The sequence below is a fragment of the Euphorbia lathyris genome, chromosome 6, assembly GCF_963576675.1.
Source record: "Euphorbia lathyris chromosome 6, ddEupLath1.1, whole genome shotgun sequence".
Classification (NCBI taxonomy): domain Eukaryota; kingdom Viridiplantae; phylum Streptophyta; class Magnoliopsida; order Malpighiales; family Euphorbiaceae; genus Euphorbia; species Euphorbia lathyris.
The window spans coordinates 45,311,018-45,332,907 of NC_088915.1; the positions used below are offsets into that span (position 1 = coordinate 45,311,018).

Genomic DNA, 21,890 nt, shown 5'->3' on the forward strand with positions numbered 1-21,890 from the left:
GACGGATGCATTTCGATTGGTGGGGTCATTCGTGACTGTCATGGGGATTGGGTGGCTGGTTTTGGTCAGAAGATTGGTAAAGGGTCCTCCTATGATGCAGAGCTTTGGGGGCTCTTCTCTGGTATCTCTCTTGCTTCAAATAAGAGCTGCCGTTTGATTGAGATTGAATCAGATAATTCTAAGATTGTGGATGCTCTTAATGAAGATGGCGTTGCTGGTTGCATTGGTCGAAATCTCTTTAAAGGTATTAAACATCTTATCAGGAATTTTGAGGGTGTTCGGGTTCGTCATGTTTTCCGGGAGCAGAATCGGGTTGCTGATTTTTTGGCTGGTCTGGCTCATGATTTTGACTTCCGAGTCTCTGTTCTTTCTGTCCCGCCAAATGAGGTTCGAAAGCTGCTGTTAGACGACCTTTTGGGTGTTAGCTTTCCGAAGATGATTATGCCTTAGTCTTTTTTGTGTGTTTTCTTTTCATGTTTACAAAAAAAATATAAATTATATATAAGTAATTATAATTATAATAAATAATAATAAATTTATATATAAATAATACTAAATTATAAATTATATATAAGTAATTATAATTATAATAGAGTGGCTGACCGCCTTGCGGCCGAAGGCCATGGAAGGATGCCGGAAATTTCAACCTTCTCTTCTCCTCCGAACTTTCTTTGTGCGATTCTGCCGGATGATCGGGTGGGGGTTAGCTTCCCCAGACTAATCACAGGTTAGATTTTGGTTTTTTTTTGTTTTTCTTTCCATTTTCTACTAAAAAAAATAAATAAATAATATTAATTATAAATTATATATAAATAATAATAATAATAAATTATAAATAAAAAAAATAAAACTTTACTATATTACATCAAATTACACGTCAAAACAAATCCGTCATCCATTTTCAAAAAAAAAAAAAAAAAAAAAAAACCGTCATCCAATCAGGCGTGGGAAAACAAAATCTTGCTTCAAACTTTCCTGTACAAAATCAACTCAGCTTTGAAAATCCAGAATCCGAATCCATACAAGCTGCTGCCTTCATGGATATTATACAATACACGCCACACCTCAAACCTTGATCATTGCGAGATGAAAAGAAAAGAAAGAACTAAGGACAAGCCATTGAAGAGCTGGATTTTGCATCTAAGCAAAGCAGCCATGGTCATTTCGGCGAATGCTGCTGCTTCGTGTGAGAAGACTTACCGGTAATGGCTTTTTTAACCTTGATTATTGAATGCTTTACCTTTGATCCAACTCCTGATAGGATATTATGTGATTTCTTTTGTACAATCTTTACTTCTATGTCTCTTGACCTTTCTATCATCACCGGAGCATCAGACCCTGAGTCGTTCTTTTTCTGCTCCTCTCCTTCCTCTTCCTCTTCTTCTTCTTCCTCTTCTGCTACTTCTTCATCCGATTTCGCCTTTTCTCTCTGTTCAGTTTGTTTTTCAACTTTAACCTCTTCTTTGCTTGCCGTTGCTTCTTTCTCTTCACTCACTTCTTTTGAAGCTCGTTTTTGTCTTGTTGATCTCTGCAGCATTTCCTGTAATGAAATCGTGGCTGAATCCTCTGACAGAGTCTCTTTTATTGCTTTTCCATTTTCATCCTCCACTGATTTCTTCACTCCCTGTACAATCCTTTGCTCTTCCGCCTGCCTATCTCTGACTTCAGTAACTTTTGTGGTCTCGACATTTGGTTCCTGCTGCACCTCTACAACTTCCTTCTTGTCGGTTGAAGCCATTGTTTCTGGTTCCTTTTCTGCCGATATCTGGTCTTCTAGAGTGCTGTCAGTGGTTTTCTCTTGCTGATGAATGTTCTGAATAATTTCAGTGGCTTCTACAAGGCCTGCAACAACTTCTCTTTGAGATGTCTCCACAGTCCATTCCTGATAACATAGAACAGGGAGATGCTTAGCACATTTTGATCCAATTGGAGCTTTAGGTATAGTCCATTGTTCATTATCATGAAATTCCAACTTTGTTATGAACCCTGTTTCATTTTTTAGAAGAATTTCTAAGTGAAACATATGTAAAGGCTCTACTGGCCCTTTTTTTTGTGATGATCTGTTTTTTGGTTTTTGCACTTTGATCAGCTTTTGCCGTTTGCAATTCCTTAGGTAACTGGTTTTAGATAAAGAATTTAACTTCAGTAAGGAAGAAATTAGGAAATAAATAAAATAGTTTCACTATTTATGTCTTACCACTTCATTTTGTATCGCCTTCTCAAATATTTGAGCTCCTGGAGTTTCTTCAGTAATTTGCTGATGTTGGTGGCTCTCTTTAGTTACATCTTCACCAAGAGTTATTGCATTTGCATGGCTATTCTTGGGATAACTCTTCTCCTCAATGATCTGTTATTTTTTTTTATTTTTTTACTTTTAGTTAAAAGTTACCAAACATGTGATAAAAAGAAACAAGGCAAACAAAATATAAAGAAGAAATACAGAAGCTTTGTGTATCTGACCTGCTCATTTGTGACTTCAGTATGCACAACTTCAGTTGCATCAGTAGTCTCACCCTGATTCTCTAAGGCCACCAAATCCATTTTTTCTGCATTTCTTTTCTCAATTTCATGTTGGCTCTGCAATTCCAGAGATTTTTCTGCAGTGCCATCTTCTCCATCATGTACTTTCTTCTGGCTTTCCTTTTGTATACCATCACCCATTGGAAGCTCCAATTCAGAGGGCTTGAACTCCGAAGGCTCTTCCTTCTGCAAATGTGGCTCTTCTATTGTTTTTGGTGCATTTTCTGGCTCTTCTTCTCTGGTTGTTTTTCCTCCTATGTTTTCAGCGATGGTTGAAATTTTATGTTCCTGATTTTCAAAAAGTAGTCCAGCTACAGATTTCTGATTTTCCTCTTTTGATTTTTCTGTTGGTTGATGCTGATTAGAAGTAATTTTATCTTCTGATACCGCTTTACAGTCTTGAGAACTGGACTTGAGTTCTAATTCAGAAACTTCTCCAATTTCTCCTTTAACACCATTTGTAGCCCCATCTTCTTTGTCACGTGCTTCCTTCAGACTCTCCTGGTCATCTATATGAGGTTGAAACTCATATGAGGGAACTGTCAGCTCCCTGGGTTCTTCCTTTCGGAGGCAGGCGTCCTGGATTGCATTTGGCTCATCTTCCAGCAATTGCATTTCCCTTGTTTTCTCTTCTATACTCCCAATTATTGTTGAAGCTTCACCTTCCTGTTCCTTTGAAAGCAATGGATCGGATGACATCAAGTTTTCCTCTTGAGATTTATCTGTATAATTGGTCTGAACAGTAGTAATTTCTTCTTCTTCTTTAGGTGCTTCATTGCCTTTAGAATTATAATCCAATTTGGATTCAGAAGCTGCTTTCTTGTTTTCAATTTCTATTGAGGTCGCACTTACTTCCTTTTGTGCTTCATTTGAGCTCTCTTCCTCATCTTTTTTTGGTTCAAGGTCCAGTTCTGAGATTTGGAGCTCACTGGACTCTTCCTTCTGCAAGCAGGCCTCTTCACTTCTTCTGTGTTCATCTTCTAGCACTTCCTCTCCCTTCATGGTCTCTTCTAATTTCTTGATTTCAGTTGAACTTCTGAGCTCCAGTTCTTTGGAAAGTAAAACAAAATATTTTGTTTGGTATTGCTCTTCTGATTTTTTGCTGTGGAGAGTTTGATCATCGGCAACTTCATTTATTTCAGTTGCTCTGAGGCTGTGACATTTAGACTGCGACACTGTTGCTGAAGCTGCTTCTCTTTCTTCGTTAGTATAATCAAAGAGGGTTTCTCTCTCGTCGTGCTCTTCAGTTGGACTCTCTGGCGAGCCTTTCTTCACTTGAAGATCAAGTTGGGAGACGTCAAGCACTTCTATTTGCATGCTTTTGTCTTTTGTCTTCTCTACACTCTCTGTGTGCTTTTCAATATTCTCAATTGTGGATTCAGTTCGACAATCCTCTTCTTTGCAAGGCAGTGCCAGAGATGGTACCTCAGGTTCTTTTGTTCTCTCTTCTGGGGGAGTATGATCAATAGCATGTTCAGCTTCTGTAACAATTTCCTTTTCCTGAGACCTGTGTACAGTTTCAGCAGCTTCTGTGATTTCTTCTCTAACTTCACCTGTATGCAGTTCTCTTACATCGTGATTTCTGGTTTCATAAACGTCAGAAGTATCTCTGCTGTCCTCAATGTCAACCAGAACTATATTTTCTTTTTCATTAGTTGGAAGTTGGGATGGAAAGCTTGAGGAGTTTTCTTCAAGGACCATGGTATCTTGCTGACCTGCATCAGTTTCAGCTGCATGCGGACTGCTTGGATCTGAGGGGATGTTAGACACCAGGACTGGCTTTTCATCTATTTGAACATCCTCCAATCTAGGCTCTGCCTTTTCTTCAAGAGTACTTGCTGCCTTTATCTTGTCAGAAGAACTATCTGTATTGTGTATGATATGCTCTTTAATCACTCCTTCTGTCTCTTTACTGGGCGCAGCATTTAAGAGACCTATATTCCTTTGGTAGTCTTCATCTTCTTCTTTTGTTTCTTGGTTTTCTTTTGTAACTGATGTCTCTTTTTCCAAGTCCTCTCCCTCTCGAACCTCCAAGCTTCCTGTTTCTGTCTGTTCTTTAGAGCCTGTCGTTTTAAGATATTCGGAGGATACAAGCCCACTTTCTTTCACCTGATCAAGATTTTGATTCAAAGTAATGTTGAAGTAGAAATTGATGTAGTAGAATATTACAAATATATCAAAAGTTGCTATATTTGGTGCTGACCTCATGAATTATTTCACCTTCAACGGATACTCTGTGAAGTTCCTTCATGTCATCTCCATTCTTGTTGCAGTGTTGAACAGTTTCATCACCTTCAGCCTTTTCAACTTCTTTATACTCCTGATTGGGAAACACATGATAACAAATTAAACCCTGTTGATACTCAGGATAGATTAGTTGCTCTTACTAAGGAGTTTATTTCTGACCTCTTCAGTAAAGAGGGCAGCCTTTATATCCTCTACATGTCTTGTTTCATTAGTCTGATCTTTGGCCTCCAAATTTGGTTGTGTTTTCTCTTCTACCTCCTGCCAACTTCCTGGAGATCCTTGTGATATTTGTTCAACACACTCTGAAATTCGATTCTCCTCAAATTTATTCGGGTTGCTTTTAGGGATTGTGTCATCGCTCTGATCACTTGGTACCATTTCAGAAGTATGATCAAGCTTCATGCTGGACTCAGCTGATTCCAATTTCTGTGACAGAGTGATTGTGATTAGAAGGTTAAATGTGGTCAAAGAAAATAAACACCTCTAGTATGATCAAGCTTCATGCTGGACTCACCTGGTGGTTGTTAGTTTCATACTAGAGCATTTACTAAAGAAACTTATTCTATTGAGCATAGCCTGTGAACTCTAAAATTAGTCAAGTATGAAGAAGTCTCAGATGAGAATGAGATTGACTGTAGTGTAATATTCTATGTTAAAAAAAAAGAGACATTCTAGAGGTGTTTGTTTCTTCCACTTTAGTGGCATCTTAGATTCTAATCATGGAATTTAACAAATTACAAAGTTTTCCATTATAAAATGTGTTTTAAAGGGATCCATTATCCATATATTGGAATCTCATTCAAACCATTACATTTAATTGAAACAAAATTCACAAAGGCGAATTACTTAATTTATTGTTAGATAATGAAAAACTGAGAAAGCAAGTATATTGCTCTGACCTCTTCTGCTGGAACTCCAGAACTTTCGGTCTCGGTGGTCACAACTGCTTGGTTGATGTTTCCTGCTACATGTTCATCCGTGGCCTTCTCTGCTGCATCTTTTTCCTTTAAGCTAGCTTCTGATTTATTAAAAAATCCCCCTTTGTCCAGGATAGCCCCCTCCTTGTCTGCATAAGTTGATTCAGTACATTTTAAGGCATCATCTCCTACATTCGACGATTCCTCATCTTTAGAAGTTTCTGACTTGCAAATTTCTTGCTGATCAACCTGGTATTGTTCATTATGTAGCTCAAGGTCCTGGTTAAAATCCCTGCTGTTGTAAGACTCTGCTTCTTCATTTTCTTTAACTTTTCCAATGTCCTCAAGCGCCAATGCAGGTATCTCTGTTGCAGTTGTGATCTTATCCTCGTTGTCTGCAAGTTCTGTTACTTGTGAGATATGGTCATTTTCTAAGTTCTCATGGATAGTTGGATCTCTTGCTGAATTATCATCCATTGCTTTACTTTCTTCGCCATTCATAAGCTCAGAATCATTTGATGGCAATAAAGAACTTTCCTTCGAGTTATCATCTGGTATTTTGTCCGAAAGTGTTGCAAAAGCAACAGTTTCATTATGATTGTTACTGCCTTCAGTAAGAGATTTCTCTTGGATTTCAAACTTCAAGTCTTCAGCTCTGCTCGCCTCTGTTTGAATCTCATGATCTTTGTTCTCAACCAAGTTTGATGCTTCATCTCGTGGGGCATTAATACTCATACAATGCAACAGAGTTCCTGTTGTCTCCACTCTTTCTAGTCCCTCCTCTTGAGTGTGTGGACCAGAACTTTCTAGCTGCTTTCTATCTTCCTGTTCAACCCCCTCAATACTTTTGTCTTTTATGACACAACTAATACACGGCTCTTCTTTTCCCAGGGTTTCTTTACTTGTGGACTCCAAGTAGATTGCATCAAGTTCAGTGCTTTCTTTTGGCATAATTCCTTCTTCAGATGCTTTTACAGGATATAGGTCAATATCTGATCCTTGTTTGTCCTTCCAATTCTCTACCTTTTCCAATTCATAACATACTGCTGCGCTTTCTTCTATGAGTTGTGTCTTAATGCCTTCTATCTGTTAAACGCATGGATTTGTAAATATGTTTCTTAAAAAGGATAGCCAATACATAAAGATCTGGAGAAAACTCAAAAGCTGACCTCTTGTTTTGACTTTATTTTATCATTTTCATCGTCTTTGTCCTTCTCTGGAAGACCCTCTGCATCTATTCCTCTTAAAGGAACCTCCAAAATATCCTCAATTTCCCTGCCCTCCTGCATGATCTGTTCCCCAGTGTTGCTGTTCGCGATAGCAGCTTGAACAATCTCATGCATCTATGTGAATGGATGGGATTTAGTTGAGATTGCAGAGGAATTTTTTTATAATATTATATGTTGAGAGAGAAAGTAAGAGAGAGAATTCATTTCACAGCTGAGTTTTAAGCTGACATCTGATCTACCTCTGTTTTTGGCATTACTGCCACATCATCTGCAATTACAATTGCAGGTTCTGTACACTGATCTTTTTCAATGTTAATTTCCTCTAGAACTTGTTGTGTAGTGTCCTCAGCTAAGGGTAGCTCAAATTCCTTGTGCGTCTGCCCAAGAGAAGAAATTTTCAGTTTGAGTATGCTTTATAAGGATGCCAATAGGATAAAAAAAGAAAGATGAATATCAACTTCTCAAGCTAACCTCTGTCTGAGCTATCTCTTCTTTATTTTCTTGGATTAGATTTGTTTCTTCTCCAGAATGTTGTGGTGAGATGTCTCTGGAGAGGTGTTCTTCCATGACAATATGTTTTTCAGTGTCTTCATTATTGTCCCCCTGAAACTGTATTATATTGTGCAAGTTTTTAGCATTTTAACAATAAGAATAATGAGTGGGAAAATAAGAGTGTATTTTATTGAGGTTAAGCTAAGTTCAATTATTAAGTTGGACCTTTATAATGTTGTCCTCATTCATTTCCTTTTCGTTGTTCTCACTTATATCTTCACCATTTTTCTCTGAATAGTCTGAGATATGAGCCTTAGTTGTTTCTAAATCTGCTTCATTGGCATAATATGTTTCCAGAGTAAGTTTGATATCCTGCATCACAGATAAAATAATTACATGATTACCTTAGCTTCTGTTGAGAGAGAAATGTAATATTGGGTGGTAGGAAGTATAAGAATACTCATTATAAAGCGATGTTTTCCTTACTACCTCACTGGCTGAAATATCATTAAGTTTGCTTCCATCACTATCTTCATTTCCTTTTGTTTCTTCTTCCTCTTCAGTTTTTTCATTATTCTGATCAGTTGGCAAGTCCTCTGGGATGCTAATTTCATCAGCCTTTTTGTCCAAAATTGCTATGCCAGGCACTTGAGTGATTACATCTGATGACAAATCAAGAAATTCTTCTGGTTCGTTCTGCAATTTTGGTTCCATATTTTCTTCACCATGTGATCTTCCAGCTTCACTTTGCTTGGTAGCTTCTGCTAACTCTGCATTGCATCCGTTGACTTGGCTTGCTTTGGCTAAAGGTCCATGATTTTCCTTCTTTGCCCCTAATGCAGGTTCTTCCAGATTTACGTTCTCACTATCATCCTGCAAACTGTCCCCTTCTTTCACTGGTGCAGTTGGTATAGCTGTGTTGGTGATTTCATATTTCTGATTCGTCTCAAGTGCAATGCTCTCACCTATTTCACCTTTTGAAGACTCCTCAAAAATCTACAGAAGGAACCAAGTTTCTAGTAAATTTTTTTTTGAGACTGTAAAGTAACACTTATAGAGGCTATTATAGTTTTTAGTATATGACTAACCTCTCTGTTGGATATTTCATCATTATCTTCATCATTCGGCATTTCTTTGGTTGTTCCTTGATCAACAGGTTCTCTAGAGATGCTTTTAATGTCGCACTTGTATACAATATGCTCCTTGGGGTTGTCTTCTTCTTCAGGAATTTCTGTGTTTTTAGCATTATCTTGAAAATTCTGACCTATCTTTTCCTTGGGGTCGTCATTCCCAAATTTTTTGACAGGATTTTCTGCAATAGAAAGCAGTGGAAGACTTTTAATATTGCTCTCATCTATGACATCTTTTTCTCTTCCAGCATCCCTTTTTTCATTGTCTTGTTGGCTCTCAACTGTCTCTTTGAATTCACTCAAAGCTTCTGCCTCTATTTCCATAGGTACCACATTCGATGGCTCTTCAATATTTTCTTTAGGTTCATCCTTATGCAATATTTGTTCTGCATCTTCTTCTTCTTCTAGTAACTCTTGGTTGTGCTCAACATCTATTAGTGGAGTGTAACTCTCTTTGTCTTCATCCTTTTTGATGGAAGCTTCTGCTGGAGTTAGATTGTCACTTCCTAGAGTTTCTTCTTCTCTCACCGGTGAGGCTTGAATAGATAATCTGAGGCTTTCCTCATTCTGCTTCATTTCATGGACAGAATAATCATCTGTGTTGCATGTTTCCTGGTCACCCTCTTTGTTATTCTCTTCTATCATGATAATGCTGTCATTACTATCTTCACTTGTTTTGACTGCAGATGGTTCCTCCTTTTTCTCCTCTGCTGAAGCTTCTATTGCATTGTCTTTATGCTCACTTTGTAGACTTTCTACATCTTCTGCTGGTGCTGCTGGATTGGTTGCAGTGGGGATATCATTCTGATTAGTCTCATCTGCAATTTCAACACTTTCTTCTGCTTTAGGCTGCTCAAGAATCTGCAAAAGCTACCAAGCCTAGTCAACAAACAAGTTGTTTTCAAATTGATATGTTAAGACTGTGTAAAGTTCCATTCCAACCTCTTTGTTTGACTTATCTGAACCATCGCCATCATTCTTGATATTCTTAATAGGATCTTGTGTAACCTTCTGCAATATTTCTTCTGCATCTTCCTTGTTGTACTCCCCAAGCTCTAATTGTGCAGTGTAATTCTCTCTGTTTTCATCCTTTTTTGTGAAAGCTTCTGCCAGAACTAGGTTATCACTTCCTAGAGTTTCTCCTTCTCTCAGTGCAGAGGCTTGAGTAGATGATTTTAGGCTTTCCTCATTCTGCATCATATCATGGGCAGAATCGTCACCTGTTTTGGATGTGTCCTGGTCACCTTCTTTGTTATTCTCTTCTATCACAGTTATGCTGCCTTTATTATCTTCACCTGTTTTGATTGAAGATGGTTCCTCCTTTTTCTCCTCCGTTGAAGCCTCTACTACGGTGTCCTTGTCCTCATATTGTAGACTTTCTATATCTTCTGCTAGTGCTGCTGGAGTAATTGTGTTGGGGCTATCATTCTGATCAATCTCATGTGTAATGTTTTCGATACTTTCTACTGCTTTTGGCTGCTCAAGGATCTGCAAAAGCAACCAAGCCTAGTCAACAAACAAGAAGTTCTCAATTGATATGTTAAGACTGTTTAGAGTTCAATTTTAACCTCTGTGTTTGACTTCTCTGCAGCATCACCGTCATTCTTGAAATTCTTAACTGATTCTTGTGCAACATGCACCAGTGGAAGTCTTTTATTATTGCTCTCACTTACAACATCTTCTTGTTTTGTTGTTCCTGCATCCCCTTCATCGTCTTGTGGTCCTGCAACTGTCTCTTCCTTATTGTTAAGTAGCTGTTCCATTTTTTCTTGGGGTTCCTCCTGCAATGTTTCTTCAGTCTCAGTTGCCACTGAAGTTTGAAGATATGAGTTGAGACTTTCTCCATTCTGATTCATTTCAAGGGCAAACTGAACTGGTTCGGATGTTTGCTTGTCATTCTCTTTATTATCCTCTTCTAGCAACATAATGCTAGATCCTTCTTCCTTTTTCTCCTCTGGTGAGGATTCTTCTGGAATTTTCTTGTCCTCAAATAGTAGACTTTCTGCTTCTTTTACAAATGATGATGTAATAGTTGCATTAGGTGCTTCATCAGTCTGAATTGCCGCATGGATAATGTTTTCACCACTTTCTGCTACCTCAGACTTCTCAAGAATCTGTGAAAGGATCTGAATTTCTGTTAACAAGAAGAATGAATGTGTTATGAAATTAATAGACAAGATAGTAAATAATTTCATTCTGACCTCTGACTTTGATCTCTCTATCCTTTTGTCATCACTCTCCAAATCCTTTACAGAATTTCGTGCAACAGATTCCAGTTGGAGACATTTACTATTGCTCTCATTGACCATCTTCTTTTACTTTTCCTGCATTTCTTTCTTCATTTTCCTGTGGGCTCTCTGCTATCTCTTTTACCATGCTATTATCTGTTTGACTTGAAGCTTCTGCCTCAGTTTCTAGTTCAATATTATCGTTCTGCAATATTTGTTCTGCATCTTCTTCTCCTTTTAATAAAATGACATCCTTTTCTCTTCCTGCATCCCTTTCTTCATTTTCCTGTAGGCTCTGATCTGTCTCTTTTACCGTGATATTATATATTTGATTTAAAGCTTCTGCCTTAGTTTCTAGAGCTATCACATGCAGTGGCTGTTCAGTATTATCCTTCTGCAATGTTTGTTCTGCATCTTCTTCTCCTTTCAGTAACTCCTTCCTGTGCTCCCCACCCTCTGATAGCTCATTGTAATTCTCTTTGTCTTCAGCCTCTTTGATGGAAGATTCATCCACAACAATTTCTTCGGCTGGTGAACCATCACTTCTTGTTTGGTTTTCACTCTGTGAACCTCCATGTCCTGTAACCAGTGAAGATTGAGGAGTTGAGTTTGGGCTAGTGTCAGTCTGTTTTGCCTCATCTCCAATGCTAGCAACTGTTTCAGCTGTCTCTGACTCCTCAAAGTTCTGCATGAGAAAATAATTTACTGGCTGATGATTCAGTAAATCTAAGGTCTTAGGGAAGACCAATAGCTTGTTTCACTTCATGCTTACCTGTCTGCCGCTGGGATTGTCACTGTTCTTTCCATAACATTGGAGGTTCTCTGTTGGTTCTTCTTCAATAGATTTTTGCAAAATGATCTTCTCTTCGGTGTTCGCTCCTGCAGTTATATCTCCCTCTTTTTCAGCCTGTTGAGAGCTCTCAGCTGTCTCCTTTTTAGTTACTTCCAATGAAATTTGTGTAAAATTTTCCTTTATGTTCTCATCGTCAGTGACCTCATCAGCACCTGCGATCTTAGGAACATAATGCACTTTGATTAATTGCTTTACTCGATAATTATAAAAAGGAAGTTTAAAAGAATTAAATATAATGAAACTTGATGTCTGTCAATTTTTTTGATGAATATTATACTATACCTCTTTGTCTACGACACGTATAGTTCGCCTGCTCTTTTCTTCACCTTCCAATATTGTTGATGTTTCTTCTGCTCCAAAGTTTTGCTCAATTTTCTCATGAGTCAAAATTCTTCCATATGGTATTTTTCAGCGTCATCACCTGCAACAGGTGTACACAATCCATGATTCCCGCTCCTTTTCATGCACAGACTCGAAATTACAATAGCATTTTGTATATACATTGTTTTAACGAGTAGAAATGGTTTTGTCTGGACAAGGTGCCAGCAAAAGTAAATTGTATTCCATGTTCATGTGAACTATTAATTTGTTTCTGGATTGCTTTTAGGTTTAGATACTACCAGAAGCTGAAGGAATTACACATTTGGCTGTTCATAATTACTACATTTGACATTTCTTTCTTCTTGTTCTGGATAACAAAAAGAAGGCTCCATATATTGTGAAGAACAGAAGACTTTTCTGTTGGGCATCCTGAAAGCTTCATATATACATTATCTCCTTCGTTGTTTTGATCATTTGGGAAGAGCCTTGCCAACTTCTGAATAGCAAAGCATCATCACCCATGTCTCAATACAGCTTATAAATCTTGAATTTTATCGCGTGGTCTATAATCTTTTAGCTTTTAAAATATGCTCTAAATTTTTAATTCAAAGAACTCACTTGTTTCCAATTTTTGAATATCTTCCTCGCAGGATTCTTCCTTTTTTCCTATATTTTCTTCTATACTCATCTGAACATCCTTGTTCTCTACTTCTTCCTTGGATTCTGATGCATGAACCTTTTCCAGTTTCTCTGTTTCTGCTTCACTTGTTTCTGTATTTTCTGCCCCTTTTGCTGACAGATGCTGTGAATCTGCATTCTCTGTGCCTTTGCATGCTTGGGACTCTGTTTCATCATTCTTCACCTCATCTCCTCCTCCGATTGCTTCATGAACTTGTTTTTGAGTTTCAAATTTAGTGAACTCCCCCAGTTCTTTTTCCAATGAATGGGTCACATTTAACCCATTGATTTTGTTAACTGGGGTCTCACTTTCTGTAATTTCAATCTTCTCATTTAGTTCTCTGGATGGGAGACTCTGCAGGAAAGAAAAAACATTGTGAGACCTTGCATTATTCACTTTCATGATGGAAAAGGGTGAAATAGAGATAATATAAATTTGGAACTTGAAAAGGTCTAGGAAATTGGTTTAACCTCCTCCTCCGGAATTTCATTTCTGATGTCATCAATGTCTACTAATGCTTCTTGTGTCTCTTTTTTGTCGGAGTTCTGCTCCTGATATTCAATGATTATGTCATCTTTGGCATATGTACTTGTTTCAAAAAATTCATCTGAAGCAGTGGTATTGGTCAGTGATGTTGGAATAGTTTCAATGAGGCATTCAGCATTCTGACCTGTCTCACTTGCAATATTCTTACATGTTGCTGCAGCAATGGACTCTCCTGTGATCTGCATAACAAATTAGGTTCATAGTCAACAAAGAAGACTGCCATTCAATTGATGGAGAATAATGTTATAGAGTTATGCATAGAGAATAGAGTAATTAATGCCATGCTAACCTCTGCATTTGACTTGCCAATACCGATTTCATTCGTCTGGAAGATAACAGGATCTTCATCATCAGCTTCCTGCAGTGCGCTACCAATATAGCTCCCATTTGTGATGTTTTCTTCTTTTGCTGTTCCTGTCTCACTTTCATCATCTTGAGGAAGATCAACTCTTTCTTGTACAGTGCTTTTATTTGATTGACTCAAAGTGGCCACAGTTTCTGCAGATATGACGTTTAATAGCTGTTCATTATTTTCTTTGTCTTCATTCTTTTTCATTATTTGTTCTAAATATTCAACATCCTTCACTATTTCCCCGTGCTCCCCAGTATCTGCTTGTGGTTGATCGGTGTGATTCTCTTTATCATTTGTCATGCTAATTCCATCTGCTGATGAACCCTCACTAATGATTAGATTTTCAATGTGCAGAATATCCTGTTCTTGAACCAATGAACTTTGGAGAGTCGAGTCAGGGATTTCATCGGTACTTCGTTTTGCTTCATTTTCAATGCCACCAACAATTTCAGCAGTCTCAGACTCAAGTAAGATCTGCATAAGAATTAACCATTCAGTTGACAAATGAGTAAATCTAATAATATGTAGCAAAGACTACTTATGTGTTTAATTTCATGGTTACCTCTCTGCTGCTGGTCTTGTCAATATTGTTTTTATCACTTTTGAAGTTCTTAATTGGGGTCTCTTCAACAGCTTCGAGTGAGATGCATGCAGTACTGGTGCCTTCTATTATTTGTTCTTCAATGTTCTCTCCTTTAGAAACATCAGTCTCTTTGTCAATCTGCAGGTAGCCCTCAACAGTCTCTTCATTAATTACTTCTGATGATGGATTTGTTGCATTAGCTCGTATGATCTCTTCATCAGTGACCTTTTCAATGCATGTGATCTGATATGCATAATGCCTTTTTATTAATACATTTGGCTTGAATATACAGAAGGAATTCAAAAACCTTCTGATGAGAGAAATCATACCTCGTCATTTGTGGTATTTTTCTTTTCATCTTCTTCATCTTTCAATGCTGTGGCTGCTTCATGAAGACTTCCTGCTTGAAATTCTTGCTCCATTTTCTCATGTAGAAAGTCTGTACTGCTGATTGTCTCCAAGCCTGATTCTCCAGTATGACATTTTGCATTGTCATCATCTGCAACAGATGTATAAGGATAATCATTCTCTATCTTTCTCTAACACATTCAGATGGACGTGCAGTCCTACGATTTTGTGAATAGATGACTTTGTATGTCATAAAGAGCAGCAATCATGTTGTCTCTTGAGACAAAAGTGCTGACAAGGAAATGGCAGGTCACATATGATCTATGATTTATAATGTAGAGTTCTCCAAGTATCATTTTGTTTTGGATATGTTGCAACTTGAAAGTACTAACCTGTTATTTCTGATTTATGCTTCTCTGTCTCCCAGGCTTCTTCCTTCTCAGGTTTATCTTCTTTTATACTCATCTCACCATCTTTAATCTCCAATTGATCTTGAGATCCTAATTCGTGAACCTTTTCTAATTTCTCAATCTCGTTCTCACTTGTTTCTAAGCTTTGTTCCGTTGTTACTACCCTTTTTGTACTGTTCTCTGTGCTTTCGCATGCTTGGGATTCATTTTCATTTTTCTTTTCGTCGTATCTATCTCCACTTGCTTCATGAAGTTGGCCTTGAGGTTCTGAGTTTGAGTCTTGGCCCAGCTCCTTACTTTCTACTAGTATGGTCTCTTGTTCCAACAAACGAGTCTCACCGGAATTTTTGTCGTGGAACTCAGTTTCTGCAGTTTCACTCTTCTGATTCAGTACTATTGACGAGAGATTCTGCAGCAAGGAAAGAAATTTGTGAAATTTTTGTGATGTGGTTGTCATTGTTGATGCTGTAATATTCACTTGCATGATGTAGAAATGATGGGTTGCAGAAAAATAATTTTTTTGGAATTGGTAAAGGTTCAAATATGTTTTTTAATCTCTTGAAAGTGTATGTGGATTGATTTCTATTCTTTCTCCTGGTTACATTCATTATTTTATATGATTGTAGCTATGTCCTCAAAAACCATTTCCAAAGATGTTCTTACCTTTTCTTTTCCTGATTCCTCTTGGTTGTTTTGCAGAGCAGTTACTGCTTGACTAATGTTTTCTTTTCTTGCTACAGCAGCATGCCTATCCTCGTCTCTGTTCTCAAATGCTGAAGCATCCAATAAAGGTATCTCCTCACATATGTTTTTCTCACCGTCCTCATGCTTCACAAAACTTTCAAGCTTCACTTCAGGTGTGGCCTCATCCATAACTTTCTCATCTCCATAGCTATCAGCTTCAGGTTTTATGCTCAGAGCTTCAACCATTGTTTCTTGCTGACCTCCCTTGACATAATTAGTTTCTGAGGTCATCATGGATATCTCGGTTTTGTCTACTTCCTGCAAAGACAATTCTTTAGTTTGTGTTTCAGAAGAAATTTCTACATGGGTCTGATCTACAGAGGAGATGATGTCATTTGTATTATCGTTTAATTTGGTTGCATCTTGGCTTTCCTCTGCGCTAGCAACATTGGAGGTCTCTTCTTGCATGCTTGACCTGTCTGTTGCCAGTGTGACAGATGGACTGTCTAGTTTGTCTTTTGCATCCTCTATGAATGCAGAATTCTCCTGATTATTGCTTTGAATCTCCAGACTTGGTACTGTTATCGAGGAGGCTTCTCCAATTGAATCATGGCTGATGTCTTTTTCCTCCCTTTCTTTTTCAATTGGTTTGGCCACATCTGAACTCTTCTCCTCTCCTTCCACTCCTTCAGAAATTCTGTTTGTGTTGATTTCTTCAACGGGTATAGTTTCAGCATACCCAGCATTATCTTCATGTTCATTTTTGTGGCTAGCCTGCGTGCTTGTTTCTACATTGGTGTCCAAGTTGTGGACTGTCAAATCTGTAGTGAGAACGGAAGGTTCTTCATTCAGACCTTTGCTTGCCTCAAGCGTAGCAGCCCCATTACTAGCCTTCAATTTCACATCGTTGTCTTCTTTCCTGCCTTCATCTTTTTGTGGAGTAATAGTTTCCTTTTCAATATTCATTTGGTTTTCTTCTATTGATGGTTGCTTATCTGCTTCAACTTGGTGAACCAATATCTCTTCTTTCGAAATTTCCTCTTCACCAACCTGTAGATATGGTTGTTCAATCGTTTCCATCTTCGAACTGATTCTTGTATTATCAGAAGTTTGATTCTCATCCACAACCTCATGCTCCTTGGTTTCCTTCACTTCAGTTGCTCTAGAACTTCTTTCCTTTTTTATATGTGTCTCTTCTGGCATTTTCTTCTCTCCCTGGTATGCTATTTCTTTAGTCTGACAAGTCTCTTGTTTTGTGTTGGTTTCTCGATCAGGAACTTTCGCAATCAAGGGTAATTCAGAAAAACTCTCACCCGCTGTCACTCCAGCATTGCCTTCAAAGCTACTATTCACAATTTCAACCTCTACATTACTTGCCACTTCCACACTTCCTGATTTTACCAGGTAATCAACAGTTTGAGGAGGTTGATATAGCTCTCCTGGGGTCAAGCACTTTTCCTGCATAAACATAAAAAATCAGCTTATATTTATGCAATGGATGTGCATATCACCATGTAGAAATTAGATAAACTTAAATCCTTAACTAGATAGACTTCGATCATCTATTAAATGGAAAAAAGATGAAAAAAAAGAAGTGAGAATCCAGATATTTCTATTCATGTAAAGCTAAAACATTAATAACTAATTATATCCTTTATATGCAATAATATGGTGAGTAATGTGGAGAGGATGATAAAAAGAACTTCTGATTAGTGCTAGCTCATATTTGACAAGTAGTTATGGAATAGCACTTCAGGGTACAGAATTTTGGAATAACTGAAGAGAAAATATGCAGAAGTGACTACAACAAACCATATCAATCCTTAAAATAACCTTACCACATCAATTCCAAAACTAATTTTACCCTAACCCGAAGTAACACAATCAAACTCATCTAGTTTGCTGTTTTACTTTAGGGGAACAGTGACATATTAGCAGTTCTACATGAGATAAACGGAGTTTGAATCACACATATATGGGTATTCAATAGAGGCTTAATGTGTTAAAAACAATTGATCAAGGGCTTAAGTTATCTATTTAAACGATAAGTGATTTAATTAATCAAAGTTCAAATGTATTCATTTAAAAGATCATGGGATTGCTCAATAAAAAATTAATTGATGAGAGGCTGAAATATGTGTGTGTTTTGCCTATATTAAAAGCAGTACATATAAAGAATATAAGCTGATGTGCTGATTCCTTCCCTCATTCTCTTTATTCTATTCCTTTTATAAGAGGGAAAAATGGAACTTTTTTAAGAAACAATAAAACCTTGTGCTCATAAATATAAATATAGAAGAGGGAAATTCTAGTCTAAGCAACTCTTGTTGTACTCTAGATTCAGAATTAATGCTTTATTGACATGACAAAGGTTGAGTCAGTGCTCTGTCTTACAAATGATATAGCATAATTGTTATACTTCCTTACATGTTCCTTTTGATCCCAGTATTATAATTTGTAGGCAAAGGCAGTAAAAAAAGGTGATCTGACATACCTTAAACAATATAGTCTCCCCAATATCAGCTTCAGTTGCCATTTCATGCAGAGAACTACAGGCAAGCGTTGATCCAAACTCTTATAAAATAAGATTGATATGTTTTTAATGTTGTGAGGATATATCTCTGATTGAATCTGTGGATCATTAGGTAGCTGTAATAATCTGCTGATGGTTATAACTTATATTGCTAAGCAGACTAGAACTGACAAAATGCCACTTGATAATATGATATGCTTAATACATATGTGAGCTGGCAACATAAACTGTTTATGGTCCCACTGATTGACTCAGCACATGTGCCTTAGTCGCTAATACAGCTCTAGTGGTGAAATCACATATATAGTTACTTACATCGTATCAATTATATTCTTCAATAGAAAGAAGTTGCCATACTTTTAACTGTTTCCTTTTTGTCAGGACGCTAATGTGTAATTCTCGTATATCCCTTTTGCGAATATAAGTAAAGTTAGTAGGAGATAATACCATTTTTTTTGGTAGAGTTTCTATTATTAGAAAAACAAGTAATATATTAGGATTTCAAAATTATCTATATTTACCTTTATTTTACTATCTCTTCTATAGTATAGTATAAGTATATAACCGATGATAACATTTTAGTTCCACTCATACATTTTTACAATAAAAAACTTAATGACAATAGTTTACAATAGTATTAAGTGATAGTACATGTCGAACATATAATGTCACAAGTGAGATTGAAGCAAGATCCCTTTCTTTTCAATTATTTTGGTGATTTGTTTTTCAAGGAATCAATATATCAGTGCAAATTGGAGTGACCAATGAAGTTTTGATTTGGTGGAAGATAAAATTCAAGATTAGCTCACAATTAGTCTAAAACCAAATGAATTTTAGGATGACAAATTAAGGGAATAAGTTATATAATTCAATGGAATCTTTTGCAGTACAAATATCAATATCATGGTTTGCCATCGTGGAGGGTCCCTCAATTAGGTGTCCCAAAAATCCAAACCCCTTTTGTTCATCAACTTATAATGCAAGCAATTTTTTTTTAAAGAAAAATGACATCAAAGTATAAAGTTGGACAATCAAATTTAGTAATTTATCTGATCATTCCATTAATACTGACATAAAATAGGGCAGCTTTAGTTAGTTTATGAGCCACGCCATTTATAGAATGACTAACAAACTTGACACTAAAGTAAAGAACTACAATCCTCTAAAATAAGATTATATGGAGACCGAAAATGAGCTTGTTTTAGATACTTAACCCACTATTGCTGCATCAGTCTCAACCAAACAATTATTCAAATCATAATTTTTGAGCCAATTCACTAAGAGCATCTTCAATACAAGCACTCTTCAAAATTGTCAAAACTTAACACATCATTTTAAAATATATTATTTTATTTTTTCTCATTCACATCTCCTTTGACAATTTTTTTAAAAAAAGTCGCCAATGCTAAGAAACTCTAAAAGTTGTCACTATGGTCACACAATTCATTATTTTATATAATTTATTTTAATTATAAATATTATCCATAAAATTCCACCAATAGCAGACAATTAAATCATTTTTTATATTAAAAAAAAAAGTAAGACTGCTAAATGAGTGCTAAAAATTGGCAACATTGCCATAATCATTTAAGCAACATTTGTTATTCCAATGTAAGACACTCTTTCAAGCGCCTTCCATGTCATCAAGCACTCTTCCAAGCACATTGCATTGGAGATGCTCTAATCCCCATAACTTCCCATATTTAGCTGAATAATTACCTATACAATACCGTGGTTGATTCGAAGAATATGAAAGATGACGAAGGGGATATTAGGATTTTTGCCTTTTCGATTTCTTTGGGTTTCCATAAAAACTCGTAACCCGTCATGGTTGATCGGGACTCTAATGAATTGTTGTAGCTATGAAGTTTTTACTCGAGTCCCTAATCTGAACCATGCAATCTCTTTCCAAATAAGCTCTAAACCGCCACTCCTACCAATACAGTTAACATTGACCCGTCCTACATAACCTATTCATGTCTTAAGGCATCCAACCTCCCCTCCCCAATACGTGTTTCACAGAGAAAAATTAGACTAGGTTTATATTTACGGGTTAGATCCAACAACATTCTAATCGCCCCGTGGATTGCCCAACCCACACCAGTTCCACCTAAGGAGACTTAGGATAATAGGCGGGGTTGACCCACAACACCCGCTTGGAGCCCTTTCTTAGGCCCAAACCAATAGTGTTTTCAAAACGTACTCACTCCTCTCCGAACCCATCTTTTCATCTACTTTTGGGTTCTATAATTACCAACCCCTCATTTTGATCCATAACTGTAGCTTCCCCATTATTAAAATATGACCCAATTACAATATTAATCTTCCCAATAATATTATTGGCCCTATTAGTAATTTCTGTAACTGAATTAGGTAATATCAACAGACGTTAGTTGAGTAACAATGATATTGAACTCGTTTATATGTTCTGCAACTGAAGCATTATCACCCATTCTTAAATTGAATAGCTTTTTCATCAGATGTACCTTGTTATTTGTGGAAGGCTTCTCGTACATATCTGATAAAAGTCACATCATTTCGGCTATTGACTTGGTTTCTGCTACGTTATGAGCAACATTCCGTGTTAGCGTCAATCTGATTACGCCCAGCACTTGTCGATCAAGAAGTTCCCAATCCTCTTGGCTCATGTCTGCTGGTTTCACTTCTGAAAGCGGCAAGTGCATCTTTTTGCTATACATATAGTCTATAATCTGTAATCTCCAGAATGAAAAGTCAGTTCCATCAAACTTGCTTATTCCAGAACTTATTTCGTCTAACACTGCCATTTTTTGTTGAAATTTAAAAGTACTTTCAACAAGGCTTTTAACAATGTCTTCCAAAGGCATACTTGAGTTAGAGGTTGAAGGTTTATATGGTTCTTGCACTTGAGGCTGTCTATTATATGATTGGTTTTGAAACCTTGGCTGTCCTCCTTGATTTCCATAATTAAAATTTGGATGATCCCTCCATCCCGAATTGTAAGTGTTGGAATAAGGGTCATACTTGCGTTGTGGTTATCCTGGAAATCCTCCAATAGCATTTGCTTGTTGGAAATCTTCTTGTAAAGATGGGCACTCATCAGTATGATGTCCCACACTTGAACATACTCCACATATCTTTTCGGGCTGCACTTTGTCTGCAGCAATTTGACGAACCAAAGAAACTAATTCAGCAAATTTATTTTCAATGTTAGAATTATTTACCTCATTAACTTGTTTAGTGGTGCTGTGTGGTCTTGTGCCAAATTGTTGGGAGTTTTCAGCCATTGTGGAAATTAATTGTCTTACCTCATCGGGTGTCTTATTCACCAACGCTCCTCCACTAGATGCATCAATCATGCTTCTATCAATCAGAGCCAATCCTTCATAAAAATATCGGATGAGGAGTTATTCGGGTATTTGATGATGTTGGCAACTAGTGCATAGTTGCTTGAACCTCTCCCAATATTCATATAAGGTTTCTCCACAAGCTTGTCTAATTCTACATATCTCCTTTCTAATATTCGCTGCACATGAAGATGAAAAGAATTTCTCAAGAAATAACCTTTGCATTTCTGTCCATGTCGTGATAGATCCCGATGGAAGATAGTACAACCAATCCTTAGCCTTATCTTTTAAAGAAAAAGGAAAGGCTCGTAGTTTAACCTGCTCTTCGGTTACTCGTTCGGGTTTCAAACCAGAACAAATGACATGAAATTCCTTCAAATGTTTATGAGGATCTTCACCGGTAAGACCATGAAAAGAAGGGAGTAAGTGAATTAATCCAGATTTAAGTTCAAAAGGTACCTATGGATTTGGGAACTCAATGCAAAATGATTG

At 37.0% G+C, this 21,890-nt stretch overlaps 3 protein-coding genes and 1 non-coding gene across 7 annotated transcripts; 2 read left to right on the forward strand and 2 right to left on the reverse strand.

The window, feature by feature from the left end:
• Positions 1-836: 836 nt before the first annotated feature.
• On the reverse strand, positions 837-11,771 carry LOC136232550 (uncharacterized). 3 transcript variants are annotated; one of them, XM_066021770.1, is made up of 16 exons: positions 11,536-11,771; positions 10,737-11,448; positions 10,104-10,649; positions 9,478-10,023; positions 8,494-9,396; positions 7,895-8,401; positions 7,631-7,777; positions 7,385-7,522; positions 7,153-7,290; positions 6,854-7,027; positions 5,667-6,770; positions 4,927-5,193; positions 4,724-4,840; positions 2,461-4,629; positions 2,198-2,347; positions 837-1,882 (listed from the first exon to the last, which is right to left on the reverse strand). In XM_066021770.1, exons 2-16 carry the CDS (start codon positions 10,842-10,844, stop codon positions 1,160-1,162), a joined length of 7,737 nt encoding a protein of 2,578 aa, XP_065877842.1. In that variant the 5' UTR covers positions 10,845-11,448; positions 11,536-11,771; the 3' UTR covers positions 837-1,159. The 3 variants fall into 3 exon arrangements, with proteins under 3 accessions (XP_065877842.1, XP_065877840.1, XP_065877843.1); XM_066021768.1 differs by having other exon boundaries at positions 10,104-10,661; XM_066021771.1 differs by lacking the exon at positions 837-1,882 and adding an exon at positions 1,889-2,117 and having other exon boundaries at positions 10,104-10,661.
• On the forward strand, positions 1,105-18,428 carry LOC136232551 (uncharacterized). 2 transcript variants are annotated; one of them, XM_066021772.1, is made up of 4 exons: positions 1,105-1,202; positions 15,596-15,712; positions 16,814-16,943; positions 17,986-18,428. In XM_066021772.1, the coding sequence occupies exons 1-4, from the start codon at positions 1,172-1,174 to the stop codon at positions 18,011-18,013; spliced, it is 306 nt and encodes a 101-aa protein (XP_065877844.1). In that variant the 5' UTR covers positions 1,105-1,171; the 3' UTR covers positions 18,014-18,428. The 2 variants fall into 2 exon arrangements, with proteins under 2 accessions (XP_065877844.1, XP_065877845.1); XM_066021773.1 differs by having other exon boundaries at positions 15,596-15,646.
• LOC136232567 (uncharacterized) lies at positions 11,905-15,312 on the reverse strand. Its single transcript, XM_066021791.1, has 8 exons — positions 14,838-15,312; positions 14,427-14,596; positions 14,077-14,340; positions 13,452-13,988; positions 13,087-13,341; positions 12,556-12,970; positions 12,237-12,433; positions 11,905-12,037 (listed from the first exon to the last, which is right to left on the reverse strand). The coding sequence occupies exons 1-7, from the start codon at positions 15,310-15,312 to the stop codon at positions 12,408-12,410; spliced, it is 2,142 nt and encodes a 713-aa protein (XP_065877863.1). The 3' UTR covers positions 11,905-12,037; positions 12,237-12,407.
• A 3,040-nt stretch (positions 18,429-21,468) lies between the features above and the next one.
• LOC136234472 (small nucleolar RNA R71) lies at positions 21,469-21,575 on the forward strand. Its single transcript, XR_010691354.1, has one exon. It is a non-coding gene; the product is annotated as a small nucleolar RNA R71 (small nucleolar RNA).
• The last annotated feature ends 315 nt before the right edge of the window (positions 21,576-21,890 follow it).

Excerpts from the sequence above, each read along its gene's own strand:
- LOC136232567 (XM_066021791.1), bottom strand. The coding sequence starts at position 15,312 with ATGACAACCACATCACAAAAATTTCACAAATTTCTTTCCTTGCTGCAG. Across the intron at positions 13,989-14,076 it reads ACAAGACCAGCAGCAGAGAG|ATCTTACTTGAGTCTGAGAC; the intron begins GTAACCATGAAA and ends ATTCTTATGCAG. Across the intron at positions 13,342-13,451 it reads TTGGCAAGTCAAATGCAGAG|ATCACAGGAGAGTCCATTGC; the intron begins GTTAGCATGGCA and ends TTTGTTATGCAG.
- LOC136232551 (XM_066021772.1), top strand. The coding sequence starts at position 1,172 with ATGCTGCTGCTTCGTGTGAGAAGACTTACCG. Across the intron at positions 15,713-16,813 it reads ACTTTCAAGCTTCACTTCAG|GAACTTTCGCAATCAAGGGT; the intron begins GTGTGGCCTCAT and ends TTTCTCGATCAG. Across the intron at positions 16,944-17,985 it reads ACACTTCCTGATTTTACCAG|TATTATAATTTGTAGGCAAA; the intron begins GTAATCAACAGT and ends TTTTGATCCCAG.
- LOC136232550 (XM_066021768.1), bottom strand. The coding sequence starts at position 10,844 with ATGGTCAATGAGAGCAATAGTAAATGTCTCCAACTGGAATCTGTTGCA. Across the intron at positions 7,778-7,894 it reads ATGATATTTCAGCCAGTGAG|GATATCAAACTTACTCTGGA; the intron begins GTAGTAAGGAAA and ends TCTGTGATGCAG. Across the intron at positions 1,883-2,197 it reads AGGCGATACAAAATGAAGTG|GAATGGACTGTGGAGACATC; the intron begins GTAAGACATAAA and ends CTATGTTATCAG.